This window comes from Mobula birostris, chromosome 23 (genome assembly GCF_030028105.1).
Source record: "Mobula birostris isolate sMobBir1 chromosome 23, sMobBir1.hap1, whole genome shotgun sequence".
Classification (NCBI taxonomy): Eukaryota; Metazoa; Chordata; class Chondrichthyes; order Myliobatiformes; family Myliobatidae; genus Mobula; species Mobula birostris.
The window spans coordinates 41229419-41252971 of record NC_092392.1 but is presented as its reverse complement, the minus strand read 5'-3'; the positions used below and the strand labels follow the sequence as shown (position 1 = coordinate 41252971).

The 23553-nt window shown below is 40.2% G+C and overlaps 1 protein-coding gene across 13 annotated transcripts in view; it reads right to left on the bottom strand.

Annotated features, from left to right (window-relative positions):
- anks1b (ankyrin repeat and sterile alpha motif domain containing 1B) overlaps window positions 1-23553 on the bottom strand; it is an 860133-nt gene that overhangs the window by 438131 nt on the left and 398449 nt on the right. For 11 of the 13 annotated variants that reach the window (XM_072241217.1, XM_072241218.1, XM_072241222.1 and 8 more), the window contains 3 exons: window positions 16137-16433; window positions 14089-14164; window positions 800-901 (listed from right to left, as the gene is read on the bottom strand). In XM_072241217.1, the coding sequence (XP_072097318.1) occupies window positions 800-901; window positions 14089-14164; window positions 16137-16433 (475 nt within the window). Of the gene's footprint in view, window positions 1-799; window positions 902-14088; window positions 14165-14249; window positions 14683-16136; window positions 16434-23553 lie in introns of those variants that run through there. The other 2 variants (XM_072241228.1, XM_072241229.1) reach the window with 2 other exon arrangements.

The window sequence follows — 23553 nt, the reverse complement described above, 5'->3', positions numbered from 1 at the left end:
AGAAGGGAGACAGAAGGAGGCAGGAAGGACCAGAGAGACATTCTGTAATGAACTATAAAACAATTGATTGGAGTCTAGTGACCTTGCCTGGTGTCTCCGGGTTGGGTGTGTCTGCATCCGCACCAGCCCCCTCGTCCCTGGCACTCTTTCTCTGCCACCTGTCCCTCAACCCTCCCGCAGCACTCCAGCCTTGTCATTCCCAGCATCCTTTGCTCCCACCAGATTTACAAACTCGCTCTCTGCTCCACATTGACAAGTACAGTACTGCGCAAAAGTCTTAGGCAGCGCAGCTATAGATATATGTGTCTAAGACTTTTGCAAAGTACTGTATGTGATAGGAACTGCACAGAACTAAGTAGAAATATGCTTTACTAGTCCAGAGAGTCTTCCAACCTTTCTCTTACAAGCTGGATTTATGATGTTTAATGAACAAGATCCACAATAGCATTCTACAGTTACTTTATGAAATATTTAGTTTAAATAGTGCACCTGGCCTAAACCTAACTTATGGAATTCACAATCTATTTTCAGTTCACTATTATCCACATAACCTTTACAAGGCTGGATGATGAGAACATGCCATACCATTTTATTAAGAAGGACTACTTCCTCAGCCCAAACTGCTGAGGTTCATGAACAAAATGGCTCATTCTTGAACTCAAAGTGAGAAGCAGTTCACCTTCAAGTGAAATTAATTCTTCATTTACTTATAAGTAATATTTTCAGGTGATGAAGAACTGAACTGTTTTGCAAATGCTTCAAAGGAAGAATTTCAATTGATGATAGAATATCACATTACCTTGTATGAGAGCTGTGATTTGTTGTGATTTCTGGGATGGATGGTCCTTCAGAATATCTAATGCAGTCCAGTCTTGTGCGTCTTTAATACCAGCATCAATTCCTAGAGAAACAACACACATTTTAAATTACCTACAGTTAAGCAAATGAAAAGCTTTCAGAAACGCTTCGTTAGGATACAAGCACTCAAATGCCTTTCCTTCTTCCCTAATTTGAAAAGTGCTTTTCATTAGATTATTTACAGATTTTGTTCATGTGTGAAAAACACAGAGAATAAATTTCTGTTATGCACCATTAAAAAGGTGAAAATAGTAATGTTATATCTAAACAAGAGCAATATATGTATGCTATAGAGCACAAACACACACATCATGCAAAAGCCAATTCTAAGAATTGGAAAAAAACTTTTAGTTTGAAAATAGTTTCATTATTATTATTGTCACAACAACGTCTCTATAAAGGTGCTGATCCTGACATCAGATGAGCTCATGTATGAAAAAGCTCAGTGCACATGCAGCTTTAATGTATGAATGAATCAATGTCCCAGGAGAAGAGGAAGATTGATGAGAACATAGTCAGAATAAGGACCCTTGGGTGGGGCATGGCTGAAAAGATGGTTTTACAAATGGAGGTCATCTCATGGTAACCTGCAACTTTAAGCACAATATGAAGTAACCATTGTGTTTTTAGCCTTGGGGAAAGTCCTGACATTGACTTGTCTACACTTAATTAAATACTCTGACGTCTGCAAAATGAAAATGCAATGTTAAGAAGCAATCCAAGATTGGAGCCCAAGATGACTTAAAGCTAGTTTATTAAGTTAATAAACCTGTTATTTTCATGATTTCTATCATTACAGTAGGCACATAAGTTCTCTGGAATGTTGAATCTTTGTATAATAAATCGCATCATCAATTGAATCTATTTCACTCAGTAAATAATTTTCCAAAATCTTTGCAAAAACATTTCAACATTTTTAGCTACTGTAGGAGTCATTTTCAGCTCTTCATGGAAACAGATGCATAGTCACAGTCCTTGCTCCCACCTAGCCTCATCTTGCTAAGAGATGTCTTGAATGATCAACTGGAATATCTTTTCTGCAAGAGCAGATATTCTGCTCAACCATAGCTTAACAGTTCACCAGAGTTAAAAGGTTGGGTCTTTGGGTAGTGATTTAATAACACCTATATCTGTGCACTATTTATCACTCTTGGGAAGGTATTATTCCTGCTGAATGTAAGAATATCACTTAGTCCATTAAGTATATTGTTGCTTAATTACAAAGATTATTGGGCAAAGGTAGTCTGTTTTTCTCTTAAGAACTAGTGCCCCATTAATTTATGAACGTTCTTAGAAACCACTTGATAAATGTGCATTTTTATTCAGGAAAATGTTGGAGATCATGGAAGATCCCCCAGTCCAGTTTTCATGCCTGACACAGTTGAAGGTAGGTGGATGACAAAGGGAAATGACAGGAGAAGAAGGAATTTGATCATGGCTGAAAGGGAAGAAGAAGGGGCATGAATGGGAGGTGACAGGCAGATGAGAAGAAAAAATAAGAGGCTACATTGGGGAATAGAAGAAGAGGAAAGGGGGAGAGGAAAAGCAAAAACAAATTACTGAAAACTGTTCATGCCATTAGGTTGGAGGCTACCTGGACGAGTATGAGCTATTGCTCCTCCACCCTGAGAGTGACCTCATTGTCACCCAATTTACGTGGGGTTTCACCATCTGGGTAGCCTCCAATCTGATGGCATGAACATCAATTTCTCCTTCCAGTACAATTTTTCCCTCCCCCTCCCTCCTCTTCTATTCCCCATTCTGGCCTCTTTCCTCTTCTCTTCACCTGCCTATTACCTCTTCTTTGTGCCTCTGCTTCTCCCCTTTCACTCATGATCCACTCGCTTCTCTTATCAGATTCTTTCTTTGCCAGCCCTTTACCTTTCTATAGATGTACCATGGAGAGCATTCTGACGGGCTGCATCACTGTCTGGTATTGGGGTGCAGGGGTGGGGGGCTACTGCACAGGACCAAAAGAAGCTGCAGAGCATTGTAAATCTAGTCAGCCATCTTGGGTACTAGCCTACTGATACACTATCAATTACTACAAAAGACTCTAAGTAGAGTAAATACTGAAAGGATTTTATTAACAGTAAATGGACCCACATCCATACTAAGTATCTGTCCTGGACTGAGGAAGGAGCAGTGACATAATCGCCTTTATTCTGGGATCTGTGGGAGGAGCAACAGGAGCAGTCAGCAGAGGGGCGCGTCCAGGCACGTCCAGACAGGTAACCCAGTTACAACCTATATACATGGTTTACCACACCTACAAAAGTACCCAGAACATCTTCAGGGAGCAGTGACTCAGAAAGCCAGCGTCCATTATTAAGGACCCCCAGCACCCAGGGCATGCCCTTTTCTCACTGTTACCATCAGGCAGGAGATATAGAAGTCTGAAGGCAGACACTCAGCGATTCAGGAACAGCTTCTCTCCCTCTACAATCCGATTCCTAAATGGACATTGAACCCGTGAACATTACCTCACATTTAAAATTTATATTATTTCTATTTTGCACGATTTTAATCTGTTCAATATGCATATACTATAATTAATCTACTTATTTATTTATTATTTTTTCTTCCTCTTATTTTTCTATACTACGTATTGCATTGTACTGCTGCTGCTAAGTTAACAAATTTCATGACACATACCGGTGATGATAAACCTGATTCTGATGTTTCACCTACCACCTTCCAGCTTCTCCTCCTTCCCCGCCCCCAGCTTTTTATTCTGGCATCTTCCCCCTTTCCTTTCCAGACCTGAAGAAGGACCTTGGCCCGAAACATCGACATTTTATTCATTTCCATAGATACTGCCTGACCTGCTGAGTTCCTTTGTGTTACTCTGGATTTCCAGAATCTACAGAATTTCTCATGTTTATAGACCTAATTCCAGTTCCTTTCAGCCCAAGTAATGAACCTTAGCCTTGTTCACATTGTCACTCAAAGATATCACCATTTTTGGTAGACTTTATATGGCTAACATTGTCTCTGAACAATAACAGAGTGAAAATCAAAAGAACTTAAGATACCTGTTCTGAAACATTAATTGATTTTCCTTCAACAAATGCCTCCTGACATGCAGAGTATTTTGAGAATGTTCTGTTTTTATTTAAGTATCAGGATGGCTGTCACTTAGCTTGCCAATGGTATGGAAGGCTGGTTCAAAACCTGGTTCCTTGTACATCTACTTTGACCCATACAACCACAGGATAAACCTGTTTGTGCTTACATATATTTCACAAGAGAACCTCAAACTTTAGTGCTGGGGTATCCCTAATAAAACTTAAGAAAAATGCAAATGACAAGGTTAGAAAGCTGAAATAAAAACAAAAATGCTGGAAATGTTAAGCAGGTTAGGCAGAATTTATCAAAAGGGAAACAGTTAATATTTCTGGCTGAAACTAGGATCAGGGAACACTGGGAAACAAGTTAGCTGCCGGGGATGTCGGGGACTGTTGATGAGAAAAGGGAATATCTCTGATAGGAAGTGGCCAACATAGGTATAAATTACAAAGAACATCTGGGTTCTTTGGTTAACTGTGAGAAATGGGAGAAACAAAATAACATAGAGGTGGAGAGAGAGAGAGGGTGGAGCGAGTGGGGTAGAGAGCACAGGGTAGAGTGAAGGAGAGATAGGTAGAGAGAGGGACTAGGGATTGAAAGGGAGAGTAGAGGGGGGTTAGAGCGAGGTGGGTAGAGTAAGAGGGGGATAGACAGAGGGGCTAGAGAAAGAGCAGGATAGAAACATAGAAAATAGGTGCAGGAGTAGGCCATTCGGCCCTTCGAGCCTGCACCACAATTCAGTATGATCATGGCTGATCATGGCTGATCATCCAACTCAGAACCCTGTACCTGCCTTCTCTCCATACCTCCTGATCCCTTTAGCCACAAGGGCCATATCTAACTTCCTCTTAAATATAGCCAACGAACTGGCCTCAACTGTTTGCTGTGGCAGAAAATTCTACAGATTCACCACTCTCTGTGTGAAGAAGTTTTTCCTAATCTCGGTCCTAAAAGGCTTCCCCTTTATCCTCAAACTGTGACCCCTCATTCTGGACTTCCCCAACATCGGGAACAATCTTCCTGCATCTAGCCTGTCCAATCCCTTTAGAATTTTATACGTTTCAATAAGATCCCCCCTCAATCTTCTAAATTCCAGAGTATAAGCCTAGTCGATCCAGTCTTTCATCATATGAGAGTCCTGCCATCCCAGAAATCAATCTAGTGAACCTTCTTTGTACTCACTCTATGGCAAGAATGTCTTTCCTCAGATTAGGGGACCAAAACTGCACACAATACTCCAGGTGTGGTCTCACAAAGGCCTTGTACAACTGCAGTAGTACCTCCCTGCTCCTGTACTCGAACCCTCTTGCTATGAATGCCAGCATACCATTCGCCTTTTTCACCGCCTGCTGTACCTGCATGCCCACTTTCAATGACACCCAGGTCTCATTGCATCTATAGAGAGAGAGGGTAGAGAGTGAGGGGGAAGAGTGAGAGGGATAGAGAGGGAGGGGTTGGAGGTTAGAGAGATGAGGGTAGAGTGACGGGGAAGGCAGAGGGACAGGGGGTAGAGAGATGGAGGCAGAGAACGGGAATAGAGAGCGGGAGAGAGGAGACAGGGTAGGGGGTAGAGAGAGGTGGGTAGAGTGGGGCAAAGAGGGCAGATGTAGAGAGGAGGGAGGTGGAGGTGGGATGGGGAGTGGGGCACAGGAGGGGCAGGAGAAAGGGAGAGCAGAGAGGGAGTGGGAGGAAGAGGGGGAAGAGAGCAGAGGGAAAAAGAGGAAATGGGGGTGAAGGGGAGGTGGAAAGGAGGAGGTCTATTAGCTAGAGCTAGTGGAGAAAGAAAGGCTGAGCCAAAATAACAGATGGGTGACTTAAAGTAGTTTTGATACGGAAGGAGAAAGCGCATTGCCTTTAGTATTGAGTCTGTAAGGTAAAGGTAGAAGGTGGGGTTCTGTTCCCCTACCTTGCATTGAGCCACAGAAGGACATTTGTAACAACTTCAGGACGGAACAAACAGATGTCAGATATGGTGCAGAATTCAGGATTAAAACAGAAGGTAACAGGAAGCTCAGAGTCATCTCTCCCTTTCAACCATTAAAGAACAAAAAATTGAATCCAATTAATGTGAATCAATCCCAGCATTCAAAATTGGAAGGACAATACATCCTGCCATTGAAAAGGGAAATCCACACAGAAGGAAATTGAAAAAACAGAAGACATTTTTATCCCACATAAAATTGACATCACTTAAGAATTTACACTTCTAAGGGTCACATTAGTAACATTTTTTCAATATGGAAAAATAATTAATGTAGCATAATCAATATGTACTGTTGATTTTATAACTTTGATATACTTCTTAAGGTTGATCCAGTTATTAGGTACCAGTAATTCACTGACAACGTCATCTTATTTCTTTGGCAATTATCCAAGAGAAATAAAAAGCTGCTAGTGAACAATCGACTCATATCATAGCCCACTTATTTTAAGTGTTTTATGTATTTCATGACAGGAGCTATTTTATTGTGATATACTTAACAGATTTTCTGGGGATGGTATTAACTTTAGAAAGCTATGCATGACCAGCATATTGATTCAAACTGACATCAGCAATGGCTAAAAGGCACAAAGAGAAGTTAAGATAAACATAAAATCATAAGACATGGGAGTAGATTTAGGCTATTCGGCTTATTGATTCTGCTCTATCAGGACTGATTTATTATCCCTCTCAACCTCATTCTCCTCTCTTCTCCCTGTAACCTTTGATGGCTTGACTAATCAAGACCTTATCAACCTCTAATTATACCCAATGACTTGGCCTTCACTGCCGTCTGTGGCAATGAATTCCACAGATTCACCCGCCTCTGGCTAAAGAAATTCATCCTCATCCCTGACATAAAGGGACGTCCTGCTGGTCTAAAGCTGTGCCCTCTGGTCCAAGACTAAACCACTAAAGGAAATATCCTTTCCATGCCCACTTTATCCAGTCCTTTCAATATTCAATAGGCTTAATGAGGTCCATGCTCTATCCTCCTAAACTCCAGCCAGTACAGGCCCATGAGCCTCATACTTCAATGCATTCCTTGCTGGGATGATCCTCGTGAATATTCTCCAGACCCTCTCCAGTGCCAGCACACCGTTTCCTCCATAGGCGCTCAAAACTGCTCACAATTCTCCAAGTGTGGTCTGACCAATGCTTTATAAAGCCTCTGCATAACATCCTTGCTTTTATATTCTAATCTTACTGAAATGAATGCCAGCATCACATTTGCCTTCCTTATCATTGACTCAACCTGCAAGTTAATCCTGTACGAAAACTCCCAAGTCCCTTTACAAGTCCCACTGATATCAGACATTTTCCCGTGTTTAGAGAATAGTCTACACCCGTATTCCTTCTTTCAAAGTGCAAGGCCATACGCTTCCCTACAGTATATTCCATCTGCCACTTCTTTGCCCGTCTCCTAATATGCCTAAGTCCTTCTGCAAACTCCCTATTTCCTCTACACTGCCTTCCTCTCCTTCCCACCATTTTTGTATTCTCTGCAAACTTGGTATAAGCCATCAATTATGTCATCCAATCGTTGACATATAATGTTAAAACAAGCAGTCCCAACAACTCCTGGAACACCACTAGTCACCGACAGCCAACCAGAAAAGGCCCCTTTTATGCCCACTCTTCAACCACTCTGGTGCCATTCCAGAATCGAATCCTTGAGCGGCAAACAGTAGTGCATTTTTGCCAAAGTATTGCCTACAATAATATTAAAATTTTCAAAATTAATATGGATTTATTTTATCTCCTGCACCTTCACTTAATTTCTTTGAGTTTACAAACTGCTCCAAGGCAGCTTTGCTGAACATCATTAGATTCAAATGCATTTTCTTTGTTTCAGTTACTGCAACAACAGATTTTAGTTTCTTTTTAAAGAGAGGTGTCAGAAATGGATCGAGTGAATTTAAGGGCAGGGGGGAAGTTGAAGGCAAAGTTGATGAAATTGACAAGCTCAGTATGGGTGCATGAAGCAGCACCGATACAGCTGTCAATGCAATGCGGAAAGAGTTAGGGAGCACATTTTAGCCCATTAGTTCAATCCCTTCCCACCTATGTACATCCACGTCACTTCACGTCATTGATCTCCTCAACAACTTTCAATTTTCTGGCCCTGATCACTTCATTGTCACAGTGGATGTCTAGTCTCTATATACTTCTATCCCTCATTGAGAAGACCTTAAAGCTCTCAGCTTCTTTCTTGACAATAGACCCGACCAATTCTTCTCCACCACCACCCTCCTCCGCCTGGTGGAACTGGTCCTCACCCTCAACAATCCCTCTTTTAGGTCTTCCCATTTCTCCTGACTCAAGGTCTAGCCATGGACACCACATGGGCCCCAGCTATGTCTGCCTTCTTACTGAACAGTCCACATTCCAAGTCTTTCCTGGCAATGCTCCCCAGCTCATGAACACCATCAACTTTGCCTCCAACTTCCACCCTGCCCTTAAATTCATTTGGTCCATTTCTGACACTTCTTTCCCCTTTCTTAATCTCTCTGTCTCCATCTCTAGAGTCAAGTTGTCTACTGATATCTTTTATAAACCTACCAATTCCCATGGCTATCTTGACTATACCTCTTCCCACCCTGTCTCCTGTAAATACTCCATTCCTTTTTCTCAGTTCCTGTGTTTCCACCACATCTGTTCCCAGAATGAGGCTTTGCTTTCCATGACATCAGAAGTGGAAGTAGTGCTACAACTGCCCATTTATCTCCTCCCTCACCTCCATTCAGGGCCCAAAACAGTCCTTCCTGGTGAGGCAGCATTTCACCTGCAAACCTATTGGGTCATCTCTTCTATCTGATGCTCCTGATGCGGCCTCCTCTACATGGGTGAGTCCAAACGTAAACTGAGGGACTGCTTAGTCGAGCACCTTTGCTCCACCCACAAAAACAGTACTTGCCAGTGGCCAACCATTTCAATTCCAATCCTCATTCTTTCCCTTCTGCCACGATGAGGCCCCTCTCAGGGTGGGAGAACAATGCCTTATATTCCACCCAGATAGCCTCCAACCTGACGACAGGACATCAATTTCTCCAGTTTCCAGTAATTTTTGACCCCTCCTCTCTTCTTCAATTCTCCATGCTGGCTCTCCACTTACCTCTTCTCACCTGCCTATCACCTCCCCCTGGTGCCCCTCCTCTTCCTCTTTCTGCCATGGTCAACTCTCCTCTCCTGTCAGATTCCTTAGTCTCCGGCTAGTTAACTTTTCCACCTATTGCCTCCGTCCACCCACCTGGCTTCACCTATCAGCTTCTAGCTTGTACTTCTTCCCTTCCCCCCACCTGTTTATACTGGTATCTTCCCCCTTCCTTTGCAGTCCTGATGAAAGGTCTCAGCCCAAAACATCGACTCATTTCCATATATGCTGCCTGACCTGCTGAGTTCTTCCAGCATTTGGTTTGTGTTGCTCTGGATTTCCAGCATTTGCAGAATCTCTTCTTGTGTATCTGAATACAAGTAGTGGGTTATGGAAGTTGCTAAAGTAAACTAAAGAGTTGTGTAACTAAAAAAAGATGCAAATTATCCCTTTTGCCAATCAACTTTCCAGCTCTTGGCTCCATCCCTCCCCCTCCTGTCTTATCCTATCATTTTGGATCTCCCCCTCCCCCTTTCAAATCTCTTACTATTTCTTCTTTCAGTTAATCCTGATGAAGGGTCTCAGCCCAAAATGTCAACTGTACCTCTTCCTATAGATGCTGCCTGGCCTGCTGCGTTCACCAGCAACTTTTATGTGTGTTGCTTGCAAATTAAATAATAGTTTTTCTCTTCTTTGAAACTATGTAATGAATCTTTGAGCTGTCTGAATGTAATAAAATATAGTTGTTAAGCAAAGTCATTATCTGTTGTATCTTATTGTGTTCTGCTTTGAACAGGCAACAGTCTCTTAAGCATGGTAATTATGCCCACTTTTACAACTTCTGCTGGCAGCTCATTCCATATACCCACCACCTTTAGTAGAACAAAAGGCATTTTCAAGAGCAGACAATTTTGTGAAAAAACTTACTCTAAGATCTCTTTTAAATTTTTCCCTCTCACTTTACATTGATATCCTTCAGTTTTAAAGTCTACTTCCCTAGGAACAAGACTATCCATGTGGCTTTAATTAACAGGTCTGCAGCAGGCCCAGACACACTGCATAATGCTTTCAAGCAAGTCACTATCACTTTTCTCAATCATTCTTCCTGCAACGATCCAACCCACCTCCAGCAATCTTGATGCTGAAATGGAGCTAATCTACAGGACAATTTGTTAATCCACCTTGCTTCCACTCCAAAACCCAGATACTATCAACTTCAGTCACTGAGTGCTGTATGGCAGCAAGGCTTACATATGTGCACCTTTAGAGGCTGAGCCAAAGGTAAGAGAGAATAGGTCTTACACAATTAATCCACACAATAAAGACCTCCTCCTGTACAACACCACTCTTAATGATAAAGATCCCAAAAAACTGATTCAGTTTTGTATCTCAGGAGGTATCTCATAACCAAAGCACAAACTGAAATTCACCAGCACAGCCTTGGCCATCTGAGGAAAAGAATGTTTGATAATCAAGGCCTGAACTTCAGCAGATATATTTTGTGCACAGGATAGAAGTGATCCCCTATCCTCCCGCATGCATCCAAAACTGGGTCAGTCTGCAAGAAGTACGGCAAAGCACTGGAAAGAATCACTGATGCTGTTATCACAAGATCCTCCAAGTACACTGGTATGATGTACAAACCAATGCCAGTGTCCTTCCAAGGTCAAAACCCAGAGCACCGTAACCCTGTTTACACTCACTCGGCTCTGATAGGGAGACCACTTCATTTCTAGATCCTAGATCTGATTGCTGAAACGGCAACTCTATTTCATCCTTTGTCATGGGAAGGGATTACCATGAGGACATTAGAAATAATTCACTGATGTTCTGAAACCTCCATGAGCCTGCATCTCCACAGACCCTGGCCCAAGGATACTCAATAACGAGACACTTACTGAGAAATAGAAGTACAGTGTAAATACTGTATGGAGTGCATTACCTCCAGAATTACTCACCATACAGATTTTTCCTCACTGGTATAGATTCCACATTGACCTGACCAGCTACAGTAAGATACAGTGAAAGCAAGTAATACTCAAACTCGGGGAAGTGAGTTTGAGTATTATGGTTGAAGTGATGCTACACATGAGACAATTCACTTACAAGCCCTTCCATCCTGAGGAACTAACATTCTTTCTTACATACCTAATAATCTTTTTCTTTGCCATTAAAATGTATTTTCAAGAACAAGCAACTCTGTGTTCCCTTGGGTGCAGTTGATTGCTTTCCCCTATCACTGCTACAATTCATATTTTCCCATGGTTACTGACCACTTATCATGCACACTCTCTCCCAAGATACTGAACGATGCCAAAGGGACCAACATTCTCAAATTATAACAAAAACTGAAAATTGTTTTAAAAGGATCCTCGAAACAGAGTGCGGCATTTATCTGTGAACATTCCAAATAGACACATTACTGTGGTACAAGAAAATAGAATTCTAAATGTGGGAATCTCAGTGACATTCATTCAAAGACAGCTCAATTTTCAAGAAATGCCATGACAGGAAGGATAACAAAAAAATTGGCTAAAATTTTTTCCATGCTCTTAAAGGTCAATATATAGTTACAACATCCATGTAAGCAAACAAATTTAATTAATACAAGTGCCATCATGTTCAAAGTTACTGAAAAAATTGAAATTAAAAGACTAAAGAATATCTCTGCCCTTTTCCATAGTCGTGTCATACATTATTAACATTTGCTTTAGAAGCCAGCTGGGGACTCCTTTATCTTTCTCTCCTTGTCTTGTTAATCCAAACATAGTCCTTTCCTGCAGTTTAGGAATAATTATTCTGTGAACTGACTCCACAACCTATGGACTCACTTTCAAGAATACTACAACTCATGGTCTCAGCGCTATTTATTTACTTATCTATTATTATCATCTGTATTTGCACAGATTGTCTTCTTTTGCACACTGATTGTCAATATTTGTGTGTAGTTTTTCATTGATTTTATTGTATTTCTTTGTTCTAATGTGAATGCCTGCAAGAAAATAAATCTCAGGGTAGCATATGGTGACATACTTTGATGATAAATTTACCTTTATTCTATTTTATTTAGAGACACAGCACGGAAACGGCTATTCCAGCCCACTGAGCTGTACCACCCAACAGCCCACCGATTTTAATCCTAGTCTAATCTCTGGACAATTTTATAATGACTAATTAACTTACTAACTACTTCGTCTTTGGACAGTGGGAGCAGCCAGAGGAAACCCACGCATCCACAGGAAGAAACATATAAACTTGTTTAGAGAATGCTGGAATTGAACTTAGAACTCGGATGCCCTGAGCTGTCACAGTGTTTTGCTAAAGGCTGCGTTACTGTGGTGCCCTTTTGAAATTTTATAATCAATAGACCTGAGGATACTTTGAGCACAACTCAATGCGGTTAAGGAATAAGGAATTGTAGACGCCCAGGATATAATGGAGTTCAGAATAGAGCAAATCCGTAAGTTTGGAGATTTGGAAATGAAGAAGGGAGACAACCAGAATTGGGTCTGGCATGTGTATTTCAATACAATTCCTTAAATAGTCTTCTGTTTATTTATTTATTGATTGATTGCTGGGTGGTGCAGCTCTGGGAGGGCCAGAGGGCCTATTCTGCACTGTATCTCAATCAGTGATATAATTCTTTCCTAATCATGGGAGAATTTATAATTAACCTGTCAAGCAGTACACCTTTGGGCTGTAGGAGGAAACCGAAGTATCCGGGAGAAACTCATGCGGTCACGGGAAAGTCGTACATAGGCAGCAACGGGAATTGCCCCCTCGTGGCTGGTACTGCAAAGCGTGATGTAAACCACTGTGCTACTGTGCTGCCCACGAGCTGTAATAATCTTGACACAAGGCACTGAATATGAAGAATGCCAAGAGATAAGGTGAAGCGTCAATGTTATACAACCAAAGCCATTATCAACCTTATTAGTCTTAATAGGGTGAGCTACTTTAATCTTGGCTCTAGTGTTCCTTACATTTACTAACTCTGCAGCCTCTCTCCCAGCTGGTTAAGAAACATATTTTATAAATAAAATGTAATCTCAAACTAGATTTTAAAATCTATTGCCCTTGATGTAGTTTTGATCTACACATATCATGGCTCAGCAAAAACAAGAGATGCCTTTCATTAAAAGTACAGAATAAGACACTCTTTGCATAACCATTAAAATGCAATATCACAAGTCCCTTCCCTTAAATATGTGATGATTAACTCTGCATCTAACAGTACTCAGAATGTGTTAAAAACTACTAACTATCTGGAATCATTTATTTGACACAGTAATTAAGATGTAGTGACAGTCAAGGAGCATGCCTATACTGCTATTAACAAAAGTACTACATCAATTAAATTTCAGAAAAACATCTATTCACAATAGGGGATAAAACAATTGCTGTTCGAAACAGCATTAACAGAACGTCCTCAAAACTGTGTGCATTCCACACATTAGCAGTCCCATTAGAATCAGAATCAGGTTTACTATCACTGACACACGTAATGAAATTCGTGGCAGTACTACAGTGCAATATATTACAAAAACATAAGCTACAAAGAAAAATATTAAAAAATGAATAAACAATGCAAAAACAGAACACAATATTAAGGTGGTGTTCATGGGTTTGTAGACTGTTCAGAAATCAGATGCTGGAGGAGAAGAAGCTGTTCTTAAAATTTTGAGTGTGTGTCTTCAGGCTCCTGTACCTCCTCCCTGATGGTAGTAATGAGAAATGGCCATGCCCTGGATGGTGAGTGTCCTTAATGATGAATGCCACCTTCTTCCCTCTTAAAGATGTCCTCGATAGTGTGGAAGCTAGTGCCCACGACGGTGCCTGCTGAGTGACAACCCTTTGTCACTTTTTTTGACACTGTGCATTGAAGCCTCCGTACCGGGCGGTGATGCAACCAGATAGAATTACACAAGAAGGAAAGCTTAAAGTCTATACCTAAAATCAACTTTCCTTGAAAGTTTAAGAAAACGTGATGAAAGACAACTTTTCCTCTAATGTGTTCTTAAACTGGCGAAAGGAAATTCTAGAGGAAAACACAGATGTGTAACAAGAAAACGTAATTAAATCTTACCTGCTTCTAGAAGAATTCGGACAACATCCATCTTGCCAAACAAGGCAGCTTCATGAAGAGCACTACCCTTTTCAGTCTGCAAAGCACAAATATGAAATACCTGTAACACCATTTCATTTTTAAGTGCTCAATTCTTCTAGAAAATACATTGAAAAACATACCATGACTTAAGCAGAATTTTCTTTAGTTTCTGTTTTTTTTAAACAAGCATTTGGTAATTATTACAAAGTGTCCTGTTGGTACTTGAAACAAAGCAGTGCTGGTTTCAAACAAAAGTATTACCTCTTGCTTTGGTACGTCCAGACTGCTTGCACAAGTCAAATAAAATTGACGTCTTAAAGATTGTCGCAATGAGCAAATGAACAGAGGTTGAAAACGAGTGCATCTAGAGGACTTTGAAGCTCACTACATCCCTTTGTGGTTTTGGTTGTTCACTGCTTCAGAGCTTAACTTATATCAAAAAAGCCATCTTTGTCTTTCTTAAGCAACAGTGGCTGCAGAGATACTGTTATAAGAGACAGCAAAGCTTTTTGCAACACTTTAAGTTGTTTTCCTTCATACAAAATGGATGCACAGGATGCAAAAGCCTGGGCTTATTCAGAAAGGTTCTTCCGGTCTTGTTTCCTTTAAGTGATTGGAAATTGATGATGTCAAGCAAAGGAAATTGCTCATGCCACACCATTTCCAGGAATTTAACTGGAGAATAACATGTACTCGGTGTTCCTGCAAACGTTGTTGATAACCAGGACACACATTAAACTGAAGTCACATTAGAGATGGTGGTTCAGGTTTTGAAAATTCACCCTAACATACAGTATTTGTCAAATCAATACCCAAAAACTTCAGATATGGAATAAAATGCACTCTCATGTGCAAACAAAATGTAAATAATTCAACACATTTTCAATGTGCTTTTTTTTAACGTATTTGCACACAGTGCAGCCTTGTGTTACAGAGTCATGATGCAGAACGTTTTCTAGGAATGCAACCCATGGTAATAAGGGTGACGCCTGTAATTCACTTCTTTAATTTGTTGAGCTGTTAATTTCCCAATCAGATATTACCCAATATGAATGTTATTATAATAATACGCAACTTTCAGATGTTCTAGATGGGGTTTCCACTATTGCACTATTTTGAAATCAATGTTAGACAGTCTATAACTGAGAGGAATTTAAAAGAACCATGATGCTTACAAGTGGAGGTAGTGAGAATAATTTAGATACACAGTAGATGTACCAAGCACAATTTTTATTGGTCAGGTGGCTCTTTCATCATTTGAATTCATTGCATTATAAAATTTAGGGAGAAATTAAAAAGGTGAAATAGTTTATTTGAAACTTTATGGCAGACACACAATTTAAAACCAGAACCCTTCTCCTACCTGGCACAATCTGCCTATCACCTCTGTCCACCAATAACTTCAGGCTCCTGTCTCACCACTTGCTCTCTCTTCTTTATACTGGACATCTCCCATCTCCATACTCAGTCCAAGTGCAGGATTTCAAACCCAAAACATCAACAATTCCTTTGAAGTTGTCCCCCCACCCCACCCCACCCCATTGCCGCTGCACACAGTAACTTCCTCCAGCAGATTATTTGTTGCTTAAAAACAGGTAATTCTCAAAGACTAAACGAGACTAGTTTTGTGGTGATGTGTGACACTCAAATCTTTACAAAATTGTTCAAAACCATTTTGAGTCATTTCATGTCAACTGTTTTCACAGAGACTATCATCAATCCATAAAAAATGTGAACATAATTTATGTGTGAGCATGAAAGCCCAGAACCAGAGGAAATTACTTCAAAGAATTTATTATCTATTTGGGATTTAATACTTCTGTTCTATTTATAAAGACATAGTCCACATTATTGATCAGCAGAAAATTCACTTGTTATTTTACTTGAAGAGGAAAACTTTACTGGTGTATGCTGAATGAAGAGAGCAGCGGGATTAATTAGATGGCTCCTTAAAATAGCTGGCACAAGCGCAGTAAACAAAATAGAATTGAATTATATGCAGTCTTATATAAAGAACTTGTACTCACCTGGCAATTCACTTCCATGCCTGCGTCAAGCAGGACTTGAACCACAGCCTTATGCCCATTGCGTGCAGCAAGATGCAGAGGAGTATGTTTTTTGGTATTACAGCTCATTAGATTTGGATGTGCATTTATCAACATTTTGACCACCTGCAGACGACCATAGAGAGCAGCCAAGTCAAGGGGTGTTTCAAACTTGTTGTTCCTTATGGTGGGATCAGTCAATTCTTCTAAGAGAACAGCAACCACTTCTGAGTGTCCATACTGCGCTGCACAGTGCAGTGCGGTTTCATTCTCGTTGTTCTGTTTGAGACAAGACAAGAAAGACACTCAATTACAAAGTGGGCAGCAAAAACATACCTTTCAATAAAGAGGATAATGAAGCAAAAAAGTTATTGTTTAAATGAAAACATTAAAAGGAAAACGAAAGTTTTTAATTTAACTTACACAATTTTCTTCTGAAAGAGCTTAGATGTAAATTATGGTTACAGTGAAAGCTGGAAGTATTTTATGTTATTAAGGTCAGCGATCTAATCAAGGTCAGTCTTCCTGACATATTAGAGACGGATATGAAAGTATGCCCATCTCTTCTGGGTAAACGGCATACTCCTACCATTGGCAAAAGCTTTATAACAAGTCCTGTATGAGTTTCTGATGCAGAAACCAATACCTTGCTATGTTTCCTTCTTATGTCATTCAGGCTTCAGTTCATGAACATACAAATCAGGAGTAGGAGTAAGCCACTTGAGGCTGATGTTCCAGTCAATAAGATCAGAATTGTAACCTCATCTACGCCTTCTCCCTTACTCCATTGTTCATTAAGAATCTACTTAAATACTTGAAATCACTAACTCTGCTGGCCTTTGAAGAGAAATTCAATGACTGGGCGGCAGGTAGGGAATACTGTAATGAAGATAATCTCGATTCTGTAACATGATACTGCCCGTTTCATTCAATTTTATGTAGGAAATGATGAGTTCATGCACTTCAGTTTGAGGATTCAAAAAACAGACTATAATCTAAATGGAGACGTTGAAAGATGAATGGATCTAGCTGTTCTTGTGCAGGAACTACAATGAATTAGCAGGCTGGTAGGTAACAAATAATTCAGAAGGCAAGTGGCATGTTGGCCTTCATTGTTCAGAGATTGAAGTGTTAATACAGAGAAATACCGTTACAATTGAACAGGGTGTTGATGAGGCACTTATCTTGAAGCACGATGCAAAATTTTTGTAAATTTATTTAAGAAAACATAAACCAGCACTAGAAGCAGTTCAAAAGAGGTCACTGGTTTGTGCTATCATGACCAGCAATCTGTGTTTTTTGGAGCTCAGAAGTATGAGATGTGATAAGAGTGAAATATATAGGATCTAAACGAATCTAGCAAATTTGATGTTTCCACTGGCGGAGGAAGCGCCAATGAGAGGTGATTGTTACAAGGAGAGAAGTTGCTTAAAATCAGGATGCAAAGAGAACCCATTTCCTTCATCCCAATAATAAGGGAATTCTCTATTTTCAAGTGCAGTGAAAAAAAAACAAGAATCCATTGCATTAAAGTTCACTTTTACTATACAGTGGTTTGGACTTGTTTAATTTGTTACATATCTGGAATAGGAAGAAACTCTCATCAGCTTGGTGTTAGACCACAAGACCATAATACATAGGAGCAGAATGAGGCCATTCAGCCCATTGAGTCTGCTCTGTCATTCTATCATGGCTGATTCATTATCCCTCTCCACCCCATAACTTTGCTAATTAAGAACCTATCAGCATCTGCTTTATATATACCCAATGATGTGGCCTCCACAGCTGTCTGTGTAATGTATTCCACAGATTCACCACCTCTCATTAAAGAAATTCCTCCTCAACTCTGTTCTAAATGGATGTCCCTGTATTCAGAAGCTGTGCCCTGTGATCCTAGACTCCTCATTACAGGAAACATTCTCTCCACATCCACTTTAGGCTTTTCCATATTCAATAGGTTTCAGTGAGATCACCCTTCACTCTTCTAAGCTCGAGCAAATACAGGTCCAGAGCCATAAAGCGGTCCTCATACATTAACCCTTTCATTCCTGGGATCATTCTTGTGAAACTCCTCTGGACCTTCTCCAATGCCAGCACATCTTTTCTTAGATAAGGGGCCCAAAATTGCATACAATACTCTGTGCGGTCTAGCCAATGCCTTATAAAACCTCAGTATTACGTCCTTGCTCTTCTATTCTCATCCTCTCGAAATAAATGCTAACACTGCATTTGCCCTTCTTACCATTGACTCAGCCTGTAAGTTAACCTTTAGGAAATCATGCACAAGGACTCCAAAGTCCCTTTGCACCTCTGATTTCTGAATTTGCTCCATGTTTAAAAAATAGTCTATGTCTTCATTCCTTCTACAAAAGTGCATAACCAGTAGGGGAATTGCTCACTTTCATTCCTCGTCCAACCTCAGGGCCCTTCAGCAGAGGAGTACCAGAAAATAAGCAAGTCCAGGATCCTGTAAACTATCTAAGGACCCTGATGTATCAACTATATGAGGACCTGTTAACTAAATCTGGAGCGAAGTGAATCTCCATCACAGAGGATCTACAGGTGAGATAACTGCAGATATTTAAAGAGGAGGAAGATAAGTCATTGTAAGAGCAGAGACTGTGAGGTTGCATGGAACTGGCAAGAAGAGAAAGCCTGGGCAGTTCAGTCAGGGTTGAATAGCAATGCAGGGTCATATTATCTTGTGTTCCTCTCCGACTCACAACCTTCCAAAAGAAGAAAATTTGCCATATCGCTGTTTTAAATAGAAAATTCCATACTTTTAGACTGTGACAGCCAGAATGTTCAGCAAAGTTGAGATCTCTCTGAAGTATTTGAAATAAGAAAGGGTGAATTTTATCGCGAAGTCATTGGTTCAGGGTCCTCACAGAAATGCACTCTGCAGGACTGTGGACTTGTTTATTGGTGAGCACTCCTCTGCTGCTGCCCAGTGGTTGGACAATATCTGAAGTCAGGCAGGGAAGGAAGCAGTTCCCCTGTTACCGAGCTCAGCCCAGCAAGTTGACTGTTTATTCCCAACCATAGATGCTGCCTAACCTACTGAGTTCCTGTGGCACTTTGTGTGTTTTGTTCAAGATTTCCAACATCTGCAGAATCTCATGTGTTTATTCCATGGACCTGTACTTATTCCAGATACAGTGCAAGTAACAGATCATACAGTGCCTATAAAAGGTATTCATCCCCCTTGGAAGTTTTCATGTTTTATTGTTTTACAACATTGAATCACAGTGGATTTAATTGGCTTTTTTTTGACACCAATCAACAGAAAGACTCTTCCATGTCAAAGTGAAAATAGATCTCTACAAAGTGATATAAAACACAAATATAAAATACAAAAATATAAATGCAAATTATTTTGTTTTATAATTTAGATTACTTTGTAGAGGTCTGTTTTCATTTTAACACAAAAGCATCTTTTTCTGTTGATCAGTGTCAAAAGAAGCCAAGTTAAATCTACTGTGATTCAATGTTGTAAAACAATAAAACATGAAAACTTCCAAGGGGAGGTTGAATACTTTTTATAGGCACTGTAGGTAAACACTAAAAAAGTCCTGCACCTGTGAAGTTTAAGTGAAGCCTAAAATGACGTTTTTTTTGTTGTACTACACTGCACTTGAAAATGGATTATTCCTCAAACACTGAGATGAGAACAATCATCTCCTTGAGTCTTAGATGCATTTAAAGATTTTTCACATATCCTAGTGGATTTCAAAATAAAATTCTGTGTTGCAATATAATTTACAATTCCATCTGTATTGATATTATAGTAAGAAAATGATTCTTCCTGTAATATACGTAAACCTCACAACCAGCACATTAAAGATCGAATATGTGCTTTACAAGGCTAAGTCAATTATTTCTCTGGAATCATCAATTCTAAAATGTAACTCGAACACATTGAATGCAATGAAGAGCATTAACATTGGTAGCTGCTTTAGGCAGAAAGAATAATTTAGCGCCTTGTGCTTTCGATGTCATGAGTTATTGTACAGTAAAATAAATGTTCCCCTTTAAACAATTAACAAAGAATCTGTTGTAAAACTGAGTAAGCTCAACTTCCAGTGTTCATTAAGGTACTAACTGCAAACAGGATTTCCTGTGTCCATTTTTGAATAATGGAAAGGAACTGAACCCTTTAGAACTACTGATGAATGTGGGATCAAGCATTCAATGTCAATACTAGTAAACAGACCCAATGGATTTGATAGTCAGACAAGCACAAAGTACACAGATAAAGCCAAGGTTTTCCTGTGGACACAGGCACCAGGTTTCCAGGTCAAATTTCATTTTTCAAATCTAATTGGTGTTTGACATAAAACTATCTCCTCATTACTTAATGTGGATAAAGAAAGTTTCAAAAATAGAATATATACAAGATATATATAATTATTAACTTTTGCATTTGTACAAAATTAGAACATAGAATTAAAATCAGATTTAATACCATCGGCATATGTAGTGAAATTTGTTGTCTTTGCGGCAGAAATACAATGCGATGGGTAAAAATAGAAAAACGTGAATTACAGTAAGTGTGTGTGTATATATATATATATATATATATATATATATATATATAAAATAGTTAAATTAAATAAGTAGTGCAAAAATAAAACTAAAAGAATAGTGAGGTAGTGTTCATGGGTTTAACGTCCATTCAGAAATTGGATTGCAGAGGGAAAGAAGTTGTTCCTGAATCGTTGAGTGTGTGCCTTCAGGCTCCTGTACCTCCCTCCTGATGGTAGCAATGAGAACAAGGCATGACCTGGGTGATGGGGGTCCTTAATGATGGGTACCATCCTTTTGAGGCATCGCTCCTTGAAGATGTCCTGGCTACTACAGAGGTCAGTACCCATGATGGAGCCGACTAAGTTTGCAAGTCTCTGCAGTTTATTTCGATCCTGTGCAATAGTAGACCCCATACCAGACGGTGATGCAGCCAGTTAGAATGCCCTCCACGGTATATCTGTAGCAGCACAGCGCAGGAAAATGCCCTTCAGCCCAAAATTCTTGTACGGACCATGATGCGAATTTAAACTAATCCTATCTGGTACACATGATCCATACCCCACTATTTTCTGCATGCTCACAAGCCTGTCTAGATGCCCCTTAATCATCACTATCCTCTCTGTTTCTACCACTTCCCCTGGCATCATGTTCCAGGCAACTAACTCTTTGTGCAAATAAAACTGTCACCCTGACACTACTTTAAAGCCTGCAACACCACCCCACCCCCCGACCCCTGCTCCCATCAAAGATGCATCCTCTAGTATTTGAGATGTAAGTAAATCAAGAAATAACTGAGGCAAAGTGATATGTATTAAAGTTGACGGGCAATATGGACCTGCCACATCATGCCAATCAAAAGCATAAATTACAGACTCCTGAGCTGCAACATCTAGCAGAATGAACATAAAACAGAATCATAACATGGCCATGAGTTGTCTGTGAAGACGCAAGGAAATTATTAATTCTGACACAGAGCAAGTGTCTTGGTTTACCTCTGAAATATAATGGCTTATATTTCTATACGAAATAAGAAAAAAAAGAGAAATCTTAAACTAACTGTGGCATAATTCATTTATTTTGTGTGAAGATGATAAAATTAAACTCCTTTTTTAAATAAGCCTGATAAGTGATGAACTCTACAAGTATCATTTTTGCTCAGCCACAGTGCAAGTGCCTGCAACATTTCCGAAAACCCCACACAGTGGTGCATGAGCATTTGAGTTCAGCACGAAAGATGAACTGAAACATTTGCTGTCATGTGGTGAGTGGATGTGAAACACAGGACTGAGATAAAATTTTAAGCTTCAACCACAACGTTATACCTCAAATGTGTTAATAGTCTTGAGCAAGGTGGCAGGATCTTAAAAACCAATAATGCACTGCTTTGCTTGATACAGCACAGGTACGTTGTGCTCAATATATATATGAAAAAAATCCCACAAATACCTCATAGTGCCTGCCACATAAAAATATTTTTTGCATTTTTTTTATCATAATGCGCTTTTTGATTCATGCCTCAACATTTCTCCTAAGGTTGTACTTAATTTAAATATAAACCCATTACAAATGAATATAACAGCTGAAGGGAGCAGTTTCAAATAATGCCAACCAGTACCATAGGGAACCCAGAATCATTTCTATTATCCAAAATCTCTTAAACTAAAAGCAAAACGTAAGACGATTCTCCTGAATTGTGAGTATTTTGTACATTTTCCCATATATGAGCTTTTCATCTGTGTTAAAACCCTGGAAATGATAACAATGTGAGAACTTGCCAATGCAATGTCATAACGGATTTGTTTTTGATCATTATTGGATGCAAACTATATTGAACCAGGACTCAGGGGAACTTGGGCTATCTACAAAAATGGGTGTGGGGTTCATGATGAGTGATAACCACTTCCTATTGGCTACAAGACACACTTGTAACTTCGTGACTGATACTCTTCCCCAATGCATTCACACTGTCCACTTCCGCAGATGGTTCAACATAGTTAGAAAAAGTTATCACGGAGGTGTTAGACGACAGCAAGCAGGAGAGTCTGGACCAACCACAGACCCTGACGGAGCTGACTGGCTCCATCCATTCCTTTGATCTGGATCTTTTCATTTGCAACTGCCAATGGGACATCAACTGTCCCAAATTCACCACTCCCCTTTCCAGTTCCAACCTCACTGCTTCCAAATGCTCTGCTCTCCACTCTCTCCACACTAATTCTAACCTCACCATTAAACCCACAGATGGGGTGGGGGGGGCTTGTTGTAGTAGTTTGGCAGACTGACCTCCACCTTGCTATGGCCCAGCGACAGGTCTTAGATACTTCCTCTTACTTACTCCTTAAACAGGATCCCACTAAGGAGCACCAGGCCATTGTCTCCCTCACCATCATCGACCTTATTAACTCTGGGTGGGGATCTCCTACCCACTGCCACCAACCTCATAGTTCCCTCACCCAAGATCCACAAATCTGCCTGTCCAGGTAGACCCATTGTTTCTGCTTGCTCTTGCCCCAGTGAACTCATATCTGTATATCTTGACTCAGTTTTATCCCCCTTTGTTCAGTCTCTTCCTACTTATATCCATGACACTTCACACACTCTTGATCTTTTCAATGATTTCAAGTTCCCTGGCCTTGAACATCTTATTTTCACTATGGATGTCCAGTACCTATACATCTCCATCCCCCACTAGAAAGGCCTCAAAGCTATCCATTTCTTTCTGGACACCAGACCCAACCAGTTCCCCTCCACCACCACTCTTCTCCGTATGGTGAACTTGTCCTCATTCATAATAAGTTCTCCTTAGGTGAGACCTGATGCAGATTGGGAGACTGCTTTGCTGAGCATCTATGCTCCGTCTGCCAGAAAACGC